Source organism: Eimeria maxima, genomic scaffold (assembly GCF_000499605.1).
Source record: "Eimeria maxima Weybridge genomic scaffold, Emw_scaff266, whole genome shotgun sequence".
Lineage (NCBI taxonomy): Eukaryota > Apicomplexa > Conoidasida > Eucoccidiorida > Eimeriidae > Eimeria > Eimeria maxima.
The window spans coordinates 16,134-31,133 of NW_013563748.1; the positions used below are offsets into that span (position 1 = coordinate 16,134).

At 52.3% G+C, this 15,000-nt stretch overlaps 5 protein-coding genes across 5 annotated transcripts in view; 1 reads left to right on the top strand and 4 right to left on the bottom strand.

The window, feature by feature from the left end:
• The window catches only part of EMWEY_00025240 (hypothetical protein, conserved), a gene marked incomplete at both ends in the record, with an annotated part of 14,102 nt that extends 10,986 nt beyond the window's left edge, over positions 1 to 3,116 (bottom strand). The window contains 2 exons of the mRNA XM_013478039.1: positions 43 to 1,740; positions 2,197 to 3,116. Coding sequence (XP_013333493.1) covers positions 43 to 1,740; positions 2,197 to 3,116 — 2,618 coding nt within the window. The remainder of the gene's footprint in view (positions 1 to 42; positions 1,741 to 2,196) is intronic.
• Positions 3,117 to 3,156: 40 nt separating this feature from the next.
• EMWEY_00025250 (hypothetical protein) lies at positions 3,157 to 4,254 on the bottom strand (the record flags this gene model as incomplete). The annotated part of the gene is made up of 3 exons (XM_013478040.1): positions 3,157 to 3,513; positions 3,819 to 3,920; positions 4,180 to 4,254. The coding sequence occupies 3 exons, from the start codon at positions 4,252 to 4,254 to the stop codon at positions 3,157 to 3,159; spliced, it is 534 nt and encodes a 177-aa protein (XP_013333494.1).
• A 1,094-nt stretch (positions 4,255 to 5,348) lies between these two features.
• Positions 5,349 to 10,045, bottom strand: EMWEY_00025260 (hypothetical protein, conserved; the record flags this gene model as incomplete). The annotated part of the gene is made up of 4 exons (XM_013478041.1): positions 5,349 to 6,275; positions 6,677 to 9,248; positions 9,425 to 9,551; positions 9,823 to 10,045. The coding sequence occupies 4 exons, from the start codon at positions 10,043 to 10,045 to the stop codon at positions 5,349 to 5,351; spliced, it is 3,849 nt and encodes a 1,282-aa protein (XP_013333495.1).
• A 3,279-nt stretch (positions 10,046 to 13,324) lies between these two features.
• On the top strand, positions 13,325 to 13,618 carry EMWEY_00025270 (hypothetical protein; the record flags this gene model as incomplete). Its single annotated transcript, XM_013478042.1, has 1 exon — positions 13,325 to 13,618. The coding sequence occupies one exon, from the start codon at positions 13,325 to 13,327 to the stop codon at positions 13,616 to 13,618; it is 294 nt and encodes a 97-aa protein (XP_013333496.1).
• Positions 13,619 to 13,786: 168 nt separating this feature from the next.
• EMWEY_00025280 (hypothetical protein, conserved) overlaps positions 13,787 to 15,000 on the bottom strand; it is a gene marked incomplete at both ends in the record, with an annotated part of 6,334 nt that continues 5,120 nt past the window's right edge. The window contains 2 exons of the mRNA XM_013478043.1: positions 13,787 to 14,238; positions 14,341 to 15,000. The exon at positions 14,341 to 15,000 is cut by the window's right edge and continues 1,081 nt beyond it. Coding sequence (XP_013333497.1) covers positions 13,787 to 14,238; positions 14,341 to 15,000 — 1,112 coding nt within the window. The remainder of the gene's footprint in view (positions 14,239 to 14,340) is intronic.

Genomic DNA, 15,000 nt, shown 5'->3' on the forward strand with positions numbered 1-15,000 from the left:
AAAAAAAAGGAGAAAAAAAAAAAAAAAGAGAGAGAGTGCTACCTGCAGGAGACAAGCCTCTGTCCTCCATAGTTGAAGTTGGAGACACAGGACAGCAGCAAAACATTGAATTGCTGCAGCAGCAGCGGCAGCAGCAGCCGCCATTCATTAGTTGTACAGAATACTTTCTCTGCTGCTGCATATGCTGCTGCTTCTATTGCTGCTGCTGCTGCTGCTGCTTCATCTGCATCCGATATTGCACGAGCAGCAGCTGCTGATGCATCCTCTGCTGCTGCTGCTGCTGCTTCTGCTGCTGCTGCTGCTGCTGCAGCTTGTGCTGCTGCTGCTTCTGCTGTTGCTACTGCACTCTCCGCTGCTGTATCGGCAACGGCCGCCCGATTCGCCGCTGCACCTGCTGCTGTCCGTGCTGCTGCTGCTGCAGCATCTGCTGCTGCTGCTGCTGCGGTTGCTAGTGCTGCTGCTACTACAGGATCCGTCCCATCCTCAAGATCTAAAGTCGGCTGCTGCGCATCTGCTGCTGCTGCTGCTGCTGGCCAAAAGGTGCTGCCTTCCTCTGTAGCAGCAGGAGAAGCCATCATTGCTGCTGTCTCTGCTGCTGCTGCTGCACCTACGCCACTGCACATCTTGCCTGCATGCGCTGCAACACACAAATGCTTTCCTCCCACCCCTAAGTGCTGCAGCTGCTGCTGCTGCTCGCCGTGCTGCTGCCACGGCAGCTCCTGCATCTGCTGCTGCAGCTCATACAAAACAATACGCGTCTCCAGCTGGCGCTCTTCTGGCCGCTGCTCTTCCTGCTGCTGCTGCTGCTCTATTTCGTGCTGCTGCTGCTGCGGCCTCTCTGTAGCAGCGAACTCCGGCTCTACGCACCGAAGAACAAAGGCCATGGGGGCCCCTTTGCTGTTAAGCAGCCGCAGCGCAATCTGCTGCTGTTGCTGCTGCTGCTGCAGCAACAGCCGCAACCGCAGCAGACTTGAGCAGCCATAACCTATGCAGGGTAGTGCAGAAAGAGGAGCTGTCTCATCTGCTGCTGCCTGCTGCAGTACAGCAGCAAGACCAACAGGAAGACCTGCAGCAGGAGCAGAAGAAGCATCTGTTGCAGCTCCTGCTGCTGCTGCATCTGCTGCTGCTGGCAGCAAACACTGCAGCGGGGGCCTTCCCCCCTTACTAGGCCTCCTTAGGCAAACTCTTAGCTGTCCCCCCATTTCAATCTGTACCTGATACTCACCATCTGCTGCTGCTGCTGCTGCTGCTGCTGTACTTGCTGCTGCTGCTGCTGCTGCTGCTGCTGAGGCTGTACCTGCTGCTGCAGTTCCTGCTGCTGCTGTAAGGTTGTCTATAATTAAGTCGAGCGCTAGCCAACGCCCAACTCGCCATGTTATAATCATACATTGTCTTCTAGTTGCTGCTGCTGCTGCTGTTGCTGCTGCTGCTGCTGTTGCTGCTGCTGTTGCTTCGAATGCCTCTAGGCACCGCAGACGCAGCAGCACAGGCGCCGCATGCAAAGGCTGCTGCTGCAGCTGCCACCCTATTTGTTGCTGCTGCATGCGCAGCAGCAGCAGAGCTGCATGCTGTAGTGCTGCTGCTTCTGCTGCTGCTGCTGCTGCTGCACAATTGAAGGAGAAATTTCTCTCTGTTGCTGCCTTAACCCATCCATGCAAGGACGAGTGCAGCACAAACTCTACAGTCTCTTGCTGGTCTTGCTGCTCTTGCTGCTGCTGCTGCTGTTGCTGCTGCTGCTTCCTAAGGGGTAAAGACACCCGGACAGGGCAACCCAATCTTACAAAGGCGCAGTATGAGGCAGCAGCAAATCGCCGCTGCTGTGTGCTGCTGCTGCAGCTGCTGCTGCTGCAGCACGGGCCGAGACCTCTGCTGCTGCTGCTGCTGCTGCTACTAAAAGGCAATAGCTCACCGCTAATAGTACCTTTGTCTGCTGCAGCAGCTGGTGCTGTCTCCTTACTGTTGCTGCCGCTGCTGCAGCCACAGCTGGATCCTGGTGGGCAGCAGCAGGTCCTCTGACCTCCTTCCTCACCTACAGCATTGCTGCAGCTGCAGCAGCAGCAGCAGCAAAAGCAAGCATGCATGGGGGACTGCAGCGCAGCCTTATTAGGTGCTCGTATACAATGAGGAGAAGCACAGAAAGGAGGAGGCTCCCTCCAGCTGCGTCCATCTGCTGCTGTAAATCCCCAGTGTACGTACACCTGCTGCTGCTGCTGCTGCTGTTGCTGCTGTTGGTGCTGCTGCGGTTGCTGCTGCTGCTGGTCCTGTTGCTGCTGCGGTGAGGTCGGCAGCAGCTGCAGCTGCTGTTGACAGTTGCTGCTGCTGCTGTTGTTGCTGCAACCTCCACCTTCTATATTCCCCCCTTCTGTTGCTCCACCTGCTGCTGCTGTATTTTCCCCTGCTGCATCTGCTTCTGCTGCAGCAGCAGCAGCTGCTGCTGCTATATATGCTGCTGCATCTTGTGCTGCTGCTCCTGCTGCATCTGCTGCTGCCCCTGGTGCTGCTGGTGGTTGGCTAGGGGACTGCGTGTGTCCCTCAGCTGTATCCAGCTGCGACGCAGAAATTGTCTCGGGGCTCAGAGCAGCAGCTGCTGCTGTTGATGCTGCAGCAGCAGCTGCTGCTGCTGCTGCTGCCTTGGACCCTGCAAGGAGTTGCTGCAAGCAGCTGCAGCAACCTAACAGGGGATGCTGTGATGCATGCCCTAGAGGGAGCAGACGCCATTGTCGTTGCTGCTGCTGCTGCTCCTCTTCCTGCTGCTGCTGCTGCTGCTGTTGCTGCCCCTCTTTCTCTTGGTCAGCTGCTGCAGCAAACACCTGCAGCAGCAGCGTGTGGCTGCTGCTGCATGCATCATCGCTAAGAAGATATGTTGGTACTGCTACGGCCCCATAAGAGACACGCCATTGCTGCTGCTGCTGCTGCTGCTGCTCCCCTCTTCTTGCGCAGGCACTGCTGCTTATACGAGGGCCTACAATAACATAGTGCTGCAGCAGGTCTTGCAGCAGCTCGTGCTGCTGCTCTGTGAAGAGCTGCTGCAGCTGCTGCTGTTGTTGTTGCTGCTGCTGCAGTGAATTTTGTTGTTGCTGCTGCTGCAGACACGGCACGTGGCCTGCTGCGCTCATCGCAGGGATGCAGCTGCTGCTGCTCTCTGTGGTGGCATTCCTACCTGCTGCTGCTGCTGCTGCTGCTGCTGCTGCAGGTGGAGATGCCGTTGGTAAGACAGTTGTCCTTTGTGCTGCTGACTGCTGTCACTGCTGCTGCTGCTGCTGTTCCTGCTGCACCATTAACCACGAAAATGAGTGGCTGACCACCGAAGGTGGTTGCTGGTGCTGCTGCTGCTAGTGGTGCTGCTGCTAATGCTGCTGCTGCTAATGCTGCTGCTGCTGCACTTGTTATGTTGCATTGCACCACTTTTGAGTGCGCACACAACAACAGAGGCTGCGGCTCCCGCTGCTGCTGCTGTTGCTGCTGCTGCTGCTGCAGCTCGCCGCGCCGATAGTGTTGCTGCTGTTGTTGTTGCTGCAGTAAGACAGCAGCAAGAATCTAAGAGATCAGCAAACACCAGTGTGTCTCTTATTTAGTGTTTAGGGTTTAGGGTTTAGGGTTTAGAGTCAGAAGGCTATTAACGACGCAGTAGAAGTATCGCTGATTCTACTGCTGCTGCTGCTGCTGCTGCTGCTGCTGTTGTTGTTGTTGCTGCTGCTGCTGCTGCACTGTCGCTGCTAATAGTAGCCTTTATTCAATTGTCTTTATTATTAATGGCTAATTTTGTCTTTTTCTCCTTCTTAGTAAGGAGGAGAAATATGTAAACAGAAGTTACTTACATGCTGCTTCTGCTGCTGCTGCTGCTGCTGCTGCTGCTGCTGCGGCTGGTTGCTGCACCGGCGACTGCTGGTGCTGGTGGTGCTGCTGCTGGTGTTATTTGCCTAGACAAAAGAGATAGAGTTTTTGCTGCCCTTTATAATTGTTTTAATGCTGCAGCATAGCTGTTAAGACACCCCACTGCTGTTCCTCTTGCTGCATCACTGCAGCAGCTGCTGCTGCTGCTGCAACAGCAGCAGCTGCTGCAGCAGCAGGACCTTCTAACGGTGCTGCTGCAGCCAGAGCCCCAACCTGCTGCAGGAAGATTCAATTGACTTGGATGGCTGCGTCGCTGTGTTGCATGCGTCATCTGTTCAGTCTTACTGCTGCTGCTGCTTCCTCTGCTGCTGCTGCTTCGATTGGTGCTGTTGCTGCTGTTGTTGCTGTATTGGTCTTCATTGTAACAGGAGAAACGGCAGCAGCAGCAGCAGCAGCAGCAGCAGCAGCAGTAGCAGTAGCAGCCACTCGGTTACGTGTCTCTACTTAAGGACTCAGTATGTTTCTCCTATGCATCTCCTTCGTCTCCTTTAGAAGCAGCAGCAGCAGCAGCAGCAGCAGCAGTAACAGCAGCAGCAACTGTCTCATCTAATGGACTAGTCGTCTTACGGGTTTCTTCCTCACCTACAGCTAGCTACCTACCTATCCACCTGGGTAGCCGGGTAGCAAGTTACCCAGCTAGCTAGCTAGCCAGCTAGCTAACCAGCTAGCTGGAGTTAACAGGTTGCCCTGGTTGCCTTCTGCCTGATAGGTTGTCCGCTAGTTAGCTGCTGAGCTAGCTAGCTAGGTAGCTAGCTAATTAGTCCGCTAGCCATTGGGTTAGCTAGCTAGCTACCTAGCTATCTAGATATCCAGTTCTATAGGTCCTTAGCTAGCTAGCTAGCTAGCCAGTTAGCTAGCTAGCTAGCTACCTTGTTACTCAGTTAGTACACTACGTACTTAGCTAGCTAGTGCATAAGTTGGATATCCCTCCATCTGTCTAGCTAGCTAGCTGGCTAGCTACCCAGTTAGCTAGCTAGATAAATAGCTAACTAGCCAGCTAGCTAGATTGCTATCTAGCAAGCTAGCCAGCTAGCTAGCAAGCTAGCGACTTGGGTAGCTAGCTATATAGCTAGCTAGCTAGCTAGCTAGCTAGCTAGCTAGCTAGATATATGATGGGGGAGAGGCGGTGGCAGTAAATTGCTGCCTTAGCTAAAGAAAGAAAATCCTATATACTAACTTTCCTGCTGCTGCAGATAAATGCAGCAGGATGGCTATATTTGCTGCTGCTGCTGTTGCAGCAGCAGCAGCAGCTTCTGCTGCTGTTGGTGCTGCTGTTGCTGCAGCAGCAGCAGCTGCTGCTGCTGCTGCTTCTTTAGCAGTTGCTAAATCGGTGATTGATGCCTTTAGGGATGGCACATGAAACTTCCCTCATTTTGCTGCCGCAGCAGCAGCAGCTGCTGCTGCTACCGCTGCTGTTGCTGCTGTTGCTGCTGCTGCTGCTGCTGCTGCAGCAATTAGGATTGGTATTTTTTTTTGTTGCTGCATAGAGGCCATACAATAATAGCCTCTGCAGGGAGAGACCAATAAACAACAACAGATCCATCATTACTCTGTAGGAGACAAGAAGCATTATCTGCTTCGCTGTACAAGTCTCCGTGCTGCTGCTGATGCTGCTGCTGCTGCTGCTGCTGTTGCTGCTGTTGCTGCTGCTGGTGACGGTGATGGTGGGGGTACGGGAGGTACGGATGAGGATGGTAGGAGTTGTGGGGCTCCGGGGATCCATCTGCTTCTGCTGCTGCAGCAGGAGACAGCCACATGCCTGCACCCTCAGCAGCAGCAAGGGGGCCCCTGCTGCTGCTAGGTGATGAAGCAGCTAGGGGGGCCCCCGATGGCCACAATGGTGACAGCAGAGACACCCCAGGTATAAACTGCTCTGTTGCTGCTGCTGCTGCTGTTGCTGCTCGCGGGCTGATGAGGTTGATATTGTTGCTGCTGCTGCTGTTGCTGCTGCTGCTGCTGCTGTCCCGCCGCACAGGTTTCTCTCCAAAGCCCCCTACCTTTACTAAAAGAGGCAGAAGCAGCGAAGGGGTATTGAGGGGGGCCCCTGGGGCCCCCAAACCCTTGCTGCCAGCCTTCCATTCATCAAACTCCTGCTGCTGCTGCAGCTGCTGCTGTTGCTGTTGCTGCTGCTGCTGCTGCTGCTGCTGCTGCTGCAAGGAATGCCCGGTCTTGCCGCCGTCTCCAAAGTAGCGCCACACCGTTACTCCTCCTCTCCCGTTATGCCCGAGGCGCCCAGTCTTTAAAGGGGCCCCCCATCTGCTGCTGCAGCTGCTGTTGTTGGGGGCCCCCTTGTACCCTTGGGGGCCCCCCTTTGATGGTCTCCTCCAACTATGCGACAGCAGCAACTCCCCACTAAGACGACTCCATAACATAGATGTTATCTGTACACAAATAACAAAAGGAGACAAAAAAGGAGACAAAAAAGGAGACATAAAAGGAGACAAAAAAGGAGACAAAAGGAGACAAAAAAGGAGACAAAAAAGGAGACAAAAAAGGAGACAAAAAAGGAGACAAAAAAGGAGACAAAAAAGGAGACAAAAAAGGACACAAAAAAGGACACAAAAGAGGACAAAAAAAAAGACAAAAAAGGAGACAAAAAAACAGACAAAAAAGGAGACAAAAAAGGAGACAAAAAAGGAGAAAAAAAAGAGACAAAAAAGGAGACAAAAAAAGGAGACAAAAAAGGAGACAGAAAAAAGAGACAAAAAAGGAGACAAAAAAGGAGACAAAAAAGGAGACAAAAAAAAAGAGACAAAAAAAGAGACAAAAGGTAATAACTTACGATTCCCTCCATATAAATATCTAACAAAGGAGATAAATAAAGAGATCCTCCCTCTATAAGCCAAGCCTTTAATCGGCTCCTTCCTCCTCCTCCTCCTCCTCCTGCTGCTGCTGCTGCAGTAGCTGCTGCTGCAGTAGCTGCTGCTGCAGTAGCAGCAGCAGCAGCAGGTGCTGCAGTGTCTCCTGAGGAGAACAGCAGCCGCTGGTCATGCATGCAAAAAGAGAGACACCTTACTCTCCCTCCATGAGCAGCAACAACAACAGAGAGGACCCCTAACTGCCAAGACCCGCATACTAGTACCCCGGGGGCCCCCTGGGTACTGGCGGGGGGCCCCCCCTGGGTACTGGTTGGGGGGGCCCCGAAGCTACCGGCTGAGCCTTGGGGAAGACGCAGGTGAAGCTGGGGGGCCCCAGCAAAATGCGGCAGGAAGGGCTGCAGCAGCTTCTGGGTGCTGCTATTGCTGCTGCTGCTGCTGCTGCTGCTGCTGCAGGCGCCACGGAGGCCCTTGGGACTCGATCCCGATCCCAGGGGATCGGGATCGAAATTAACACCTCCTGTGCTGTCATGTCTGCAAGACGTAGCAGCATGCGTCTGCTGCTGCTGCTGCAGCAGCTGCAGCTCCTCCTGCACATCTTGCTGCTGCTCCTGCTGCTGCTTCTGCTGCTGCTGCTGCTGCTGCTGCTGCTGTGCTACCCCCGCGTCTCTACCTAGAGGAGTATCAGGAGGAGAAGCATTAGAGGGTAATGTAGATGCTTCGCTAATAGTCTTTAAATAAGAAGCAGCACGTAGATGGGGGCCCCCCTCCTCTGTCGTACTTGGGGGGCCCCCAAGGGTACTACTACCCAGGGACTCTGAAGGGGGACCCCCAAAGTCAAGGGATCTATCTACTACTGCATGCGTGGGGGCCCCAGGGTCCGAGGCCCTCCTGAATCCCTCACAGGATCCCTGCCCTCGAGCTGCTGCTGCTTCTGCTGCTGCTTCTCCTGCTGCTTCTGCTGCTTCTGCTGCAGGCGCTGCTGCTGCAGGGGTAGGAGGAGGAGAAGGAGGAGCAGCAGCAGCTGCTGCTGCTGCAGCTCGGCGGTATTGTCTGAGGGTATCAAGAGACCAAAGCAAAAGGGCCCCCTCCCTGCTGCCTACAACAAGATTGTCTCCTTGGGGGCCCCACACTAAACAAGAAGGGGACTGCAGCAGCAAAGAGGAGACACTTTCTTTCCTTTGCTGCTCGGGGGCCCCCCTAGACAGCAGCGAGAAGGGACTACTTAGGGAAGGAGGAGACAGGGGGAGGGGACAGCAGAAAAGAAAGGAATGAAGGTGCTGCATTGTTACTCCCCCTGCAGCAGCAGCAGCAGCTGCTGCTGCTGCTGTTGCTGCTGTTGTTGATCCGCTTTCAGAATGATACGGTGCTGCAGCAGCAGCAGCAGCTGCTGCTGCTGCTGTAGGGTGTATATCCACCTGCCACAGCTCTACACGACCATCTGCATGCGCTGCAGCAAGCAGCAGCTCCTTAGGGTGCCAAGCAACAGCAGCAACCTCGGGGGCCCCCTTGAGGCCCTCCCAGCAGCAGCAGTGCATGCAATCCTCCTCCTCCTGCTGCTGTTCCTGCTGCTGCTGCTGCTGCTGCTGCTGCTGGCTGTGGAGGGTTGCCAAGGCGTCAAGAAGAGTCCTGCGCTGCTCGCTGCCACAGGGAGAGACTCCCGGTGTATGTGCAGCAACAGCAGCAACACAAAAGGCAGCAGAAGCAGCAGCAGCGGCATCCTCATCATCAGGGGCCCCTGATTGGGGGGCCCCCCAGGTATGGGGCAGCAGCCAGAGCTCGAGGGTACCAGAAGCAAACCCTATTGCTAAGAAGGCCTCATTTGCTGCAGCAAATTGGAGACAGGAGACAATCTGCATATCGTTCCCTTGAGGAGACACTGCAGCAGCAGCAGCTGCTGCTGCTGCTGCAGCAGCAGCAGTAGATCCTGCAGTAGAAGGAGGAGGAGCAGCAGCAGCAGAAGAGAGCAGCGCGCCATCAGATACCCCTATATCTATGCCAGTACCCAGGGCCCCCTCACTATACCTAAAGGGGGCCCCTGAGCTAAGAAACATGTCATCCTCTTCCTGCTGCTGTTGCAGCTGCTGCAGTTGCTGCAGTTGCTGCTGCTGCTGCTGCTGTTGCATGTGTTGGCTTGCGAGCGGGTCTTGGGAGGGCTGTGTTGCTAAAGAAGCAACAAGGTGCTGCTGCTGCTGCACAAGCTGCTGCTGCTGCTGCTGTGCTGCTGCTGCTGCAGGCCATAAGGGTGCTGGCTCGGATATAGGGGCCCCCGTCTTATCTGTTGCAGCAATGTATACAGCAGACAGCAGCGCTGCTGCTAGCTGCTGCGACTGTGGGGCCCACTGCAGCGGCTGCTGCAGTCGTGGGTGCTGCAGGGCCCCAGGCAAATCTAAGGAACGTAGGGGGCCCACTGGGGGGCCCCACACAGGGGGACCCCCAGGAGGGCCCCACAGAGAGGGGTCACCAGGGGAGGGGCCCCCAGAAAGGAAGCCAAGACGAGCAGCAGCAGCAGCAGCAGCAGCAGATAGAGGGTTATGCCTGAGCAGATATGCAAACAAACAAATAATTTATTATTTATTTATTTATTTATTTATTTATTTATTTATTTGCTTACTTATTATTTATTTACCTATTTATTTATTTATTTATTTATTTATTTATTTATTTATTTATTTATTTATTTATTTATTTATTTATTTATTTGTCTTGTATACAAATGCTTACCCTCGGGTCCTCGCAGCAGTAGGTGCTGCTGCTGCTGCTGCTGCTGCTGCTGCTGCTCTGCCAGTCCACCACCTCCTGCTGCGGCCTTTAGTACCCATGGAGGCCCCCATGGGCCCCCTAACAACAGAGGAGTATCCAGCAACCCCACAGTTGCTGCTGCAGCAGCAGCTGCTGCTGCTGCTGTATGCGTTGCTATTGATTAGGGGGGGAAAGGAAGGAGGCCCTGTATGTACTGGCGAATCGCTGCAGCAGCTTTGCAGCAGCAGCAACCTGTGCTGCTGTTGCTGCTGCTGCTGCTGCGCTGCATCTGCTGTCCAATCTAGATCCTCCATTAAGAAGCAGCAGCCTGTAGGGGCCCCTACCTCATAAGCAGCAGCAAGTACCCTACCGCAGCAGCACATCTCCCCCTGCGGGCGGCTCGTTTGCTGCTGCTGTTGCTGCACCTGCAGCAGCTGCTGCTTCTGCTTCTGCTGCTCCTGCTGCTGCTGCTGCTGCTGCTGCTGCTGCTGTATACCCCATGACTGCTGCGGCCGCCATAAGGGGAATTCCTCTCTATAGAAAACGCCCAAAGGGCGGCCGCCTGCGGGCAGCTGAAGAGGCAGCGCCCACATTGCTGCTGCTGCTGCTGCTGCTGCTGCTGCTGTTGCTGCTGCTGCAGCTGCTGTTGCTGCAGCTCAGGAGCCTTGATAGGGGACGGTCGGTTTTGCAAGCTAGCTAACTGCTGCAGCAGATGTAGCAGCAGCAGCAGCAGCAGCAGCAGCAGCAGCTACAAGAAGTGTTTGTACAACAACTCCTGTCGCTCCACCAGCGAGGAGAGTGCTGCTGTTGCTGCTGTTGCTGCTGTTGCTGCTGTTGCTGTTGCTGCAGGAAAAGAAGGCGGTTGCTGGTTGCTGTTGTTGCTGCTGCTGCTGCTGCTAACGAAGTATGCAGCTGTTAATTCTTGCTGCAGCAGCAAACAGCAAACGTCGATGCCCTTATGTAGCTAACAGTATTGTCTTATATAAGCAAATTGTTGTGTTGCTGTTGCAACAGCAGCAGCAGCAGCAACTGCACCAGCTGCTGCAGCAGATCCTCTTTGAGTTGCTGCTGCTACTACTGCTGTTGCTGCTGCTGCTGCTGCTGTTGCAGCAGCAATTGAACAAGAGACGGAGACAGTCAAATCACCACCGCTGCTGCGAGAGCAGAGCGCGCGTGCTGCTGCGCTTGCAGCAGCAGCAGCAGCAGCTTGTGTTGTTGCTGCTGCTGTTCCTGCTGCTGCTGCTGCAGCGGCTGCTGCAGCTGCTGCTGCTGCTTCTGCAGCAGAGATGTGTGTCTTAAAAGGATGCAAAGGGGAATGATTGATTAGGCAACAAGCCTAGGGAGCGCAGCAGCTGCAGCAGCAGCAGCAGCAGCAGCAGCTGCAGCAGCAAATGGTTTGTTAAGGATTTTAAATGCCATTTCAAGGGCCTTTGCCCCTAAAAATGCCGCAGCAGCAGCAACAGCAGCAGCAGGACCCAATGCTGCTGCTGCTGCTGCTGCTGCAGCAGCTGCTGCTGCTGATGGGTGGGTGCGTGTTGCGGTTGGTGGGGTTGTTGTTATTTTTATGTCTTAATAAATATTTTCTTTCTTTTATTTATTTAATTAATTAATTAATTTATTTATTTATTTATTTATTTAATAATAAATAAAAAATAAATTATTATTTATTTAACTATTTATTCACCCTTTACTTCTTATCCCCTGTGCTGCTGCAGCAGCAGGAGCTGCTGCTGCTGCTGCTGCTGCAGCTGCAGCTGCTGCAGCAGCTATTAACAATGTTGCAGCTACACAAAAAAGCCCCATGTTGCTTCCCTCCATGCATGCAGGAGGTGAGCATACACCACAACATTGCATGCATGCATGTACAGCTGCGTATACACCCGAGAGGGGGGCAGCAATTTGCTGCTTGTTGCAGCAAAAAGACAATTTGCTGCAACAAGAGACAAGTTGCTGCAGCAAGGAGACAATCTGCTGCTGTCTTCCTTAGGGCAGCAAAGTTGTCTCCTTCCTCCCTCCTGTGTCTCTTCTCGTGCTGCTGTCTCCCTTGCTGCAGCAGCAAAAACATGCATTGATCCTGCTGCTGTTGCTGCTCTACTGAGTGTTCCTGTGTTCCTGCTGCAGTAGCTGCTGCTGCAGTAGCAAACGTGCCCGCTGCAGTTGCTGCTTCCCCTAGCTTAATAGGAGCAATGTTTATTTGTCTGTTTATGTATATATCCAATAATAATAATATTATTATTATATTTATTTATTTATTTATTTATTTATTTATTTATTTATTTATTTATTTATTTTATTTATTTATTTATTATAAGGTTTATAATAAGGAGACAGTTTCCCTCTATAGTGTCTCCAAACAGCAGCAGCAGCAGCAGCAGCAGCAGCAGCAAATAAAATAAAACAGAAAGGAGGCAAAGGAGACAGTCTCCTACAGTATACAACTACCCTGCATGCAGACTGCAGCAGCACCAGCAGCAGCAACTGTAGCTGCAGCAGCAGCAGCTGCAGCTGCTGCTGCTGCTGCTGCTGCTGCTGCTGCTGCTGCTGCTGCTGCTGCTGCTGCTGCTGCTGCAGTGTGTAGTTGAATTTGTATACTTAAAACAGAAACTCAAAAGCGTTTAAACATTCAGCAATAAAGAAGTTGCTGCTGCTGCTGCTGCTGCAGCAGCAGCTCTTGCTGCTGCTGCTGCAGCTATTGCTACAGCTCTTGCTGCAGCTTTTGCTGCTGCTGTTGATGATGCTACAGTTCGTGCAGCTCTTGCTGCGGTTGTTGCTATGCATCTGCTGCTCTTGCTGCAGCTGTTACTATGCATCTGCTACTTATGCTGCTGCTGCAGCTACTGCTACTGCTACTGCTGCTGCTGCAGCAGGACCAGCTGCTGCTGCTGCTGCTTATCCTTGCATGTCGTTCTTAGGGTCCTTAGTCTTAGCTATGACGAAGGCATACATAAAGTTAGTGTCAGGGAGCTGCGTATACACCCCACACGCATGCAGCAGCAACACCCGCATGCAGCAGCAACACCCGCATGCAGCAGCAATAGGTGCAGCAAGAGAGAGGCAGCAGCAGATAAATAAATATATAAAGGGGATAAGGAGACAAAGAAGGACTAAAATAAAGAGAATAAAGAGACAAACAAGATAAACAATAAAAGGAGACAAAAAAGGAGAGAAAAAGGGGAAAAAAAAAGAAGAAAAGGAGACAAAAAGGAGACAAATAAACCCTAGCATATATATATAGGGTTAGGAGGTACCACATATAAATATACAAAAAAAAAGAGACAAAAAAGGATATAAATAAAGAATAAGAAGAGAGAAAAAAGATAAGCAATAAAAGGAGAAGAAAGGAGGAAGAAAAAGGGACAAAAAAAGGGGTATAATATATATATATATATAATAATATATTAATATATTAAGGGTTATTAGTAGTAATTATATATATAAAAAAATAAGATAAATATATAATAAAAAGAGAGGAAAAAAAAAAGAGAGAAAAATAAATAAATAAATAAATAAATAAATAAATAAATAAATAAATAAATAAATAAATAAATAAATAAATAAATAACGTACCTGTAATACTCTAGCATATTTAGGGTTAGGGGGTACCATATATATTGCTGCATAATGTAACTCCCTTAGGCCAAGACGATTCTTATGAAGAAAATAATCACATAAACAATCATAATGTTTACTATCTATAGGTGTATCTGCACCCATTTGCCATACAGAATAACGTACATTTATTCCTTTTATTATACCTACTATTCCTCCTCCTCCTCCTCCTCCTCCTCCTCCTGTTCCTGTTCCTCCTCCTCCTCCTCCTCCTATTGTTCCTCCTCCTCCTGTTGTTCCTGTTGTTCCTCCTCCTGATCCTGATGTACTTTGTCCAACTCCTACTGTTCCTCCGGGACCACCAGCAGCAGCAGCAGCAGCAGCAGCAGAAGAAGAAGAAGAAGAAGAAGAAGAAGAACCACCAGCAGCAGCAGCAGCAGCAGCAGAAGAAGAAGAAGAAGAACTGCTGCTGCTGCTGCTACGAGACGATCCCCGCAATAAATGCGATTGAAGACGATCCCAACTTGCACGCTGATTCACATCCAAACGGGAGGGACTGCAGCAGCAGCAGCAGCAGCAGCAGCAGCAACAGCAACAGCAGCACAAGCACCAGATAAACCAGCAGCAGCAGCAATAGGAGATAAAGCAGCAGCAGCAGCAGCAATACATCAAGCACCAGGTACAAATTGATATATAAATATGTATGTATATATAGTGCATAGGCACCATTGGCGCACAGCAGCAGCAGCAACAGCAGCAGCAACAGCAGCAGCAGCAGCAGCAGCCTACGGTTGTAGTGTTGGGTCCCCTTTAATAAATTTAGCACTCATGCTGCATGCATGCTGTCCCTGTTTAGAGACACGAGAGACGAGCAGCAAGCCCCTATCCTTATTATATCTGTCTCCTTCTTCTCCTCTACGTGCTGCTGCTGCTGCTGCTGCACCTCCTGCAGTACCACCGGCTGCTGCTGTGTCCCGTGATGAGCTGCTGCTGCTACCCGAGGGGCCCCCATGATGACCTCCACGTCCTCCTGATGAGGGGCCCCCTGAGGACCCACCACCACCAGACTGAGAGGCGCTGCTGCTGCTGCTGCTGCTGCTGCTGCTGTTGTTGTTAGAGGAGGCCCCTACCCTACGTCTCTTGCTGCCATGGGACCCCTCATCACCCCAATTGCTGCTGCTGCTGCTGCTGCCTTCTGCTGCTCCTTCTGCTGCTGTGTCTCTTCTCCATGACATCCCTAAGGAGACAACACAAACCCTAAACCCTAAACCCTAAACCCTAAACCCTAAACCCTCGAGGGAGAAGGGAGAAGGGAGGAGACAATTGTCTCTTCCCTTACCTGTATTGGAGTGTGACGAAGGAGACATTCTGCTGCGTCTATCATGTCTCTGCTGCTGTTGCTGCTGTTGCTGCTGTTGTTGCTGCTGCTGCTGCTGCTGGTCAACAGAGACTCCCCTATCTCTGTCTCTATCTCTATCATAGGAGACACTTCTGCTTCCTCTTCTTTGTCTCCTTCCTTTATTCCTTCTGTCCCTTCCTCTTGAGTTGCTGCGGCTACGGCTGCGGCTGCGGCTGCGGCGTACTGTACTATGGTGTCCTGCTGCTTTGCTGCTGCTGCTGCTGCTGCTACTACTGCTGCTGCTGTTACTGCTGCTGCTGTTGCTGCTGCTGCTGCTGCTGTCTCTCTCTCTTGATGCTGCTGCTTCGTCAGATGCAGGACCTCCTCCTCTTCCTTTGCTGCGGTTGCTGTGCTGCTGACGTCTGCTGCTGCTGCGCGAAGGAGAACGAGAAGCAGCAGCATTCTTGCTGCTGCTGTCGCCTAGTTGCTGCTGCAGTCTCTCCCTTGCTAGATCCAGCAGCATGCAATCTAGCAGCTGTGGCTCACACTGCAGCAGCTGCAGCAACGGATCTTTCCCGCTGCTGCTGCTGCTGCTGTTGTTGCTGCTGCTGCCCTTCTCCCCTCCTCCTCCTCCGCTGCTGCTGCTGCTGCTGCTGCGCT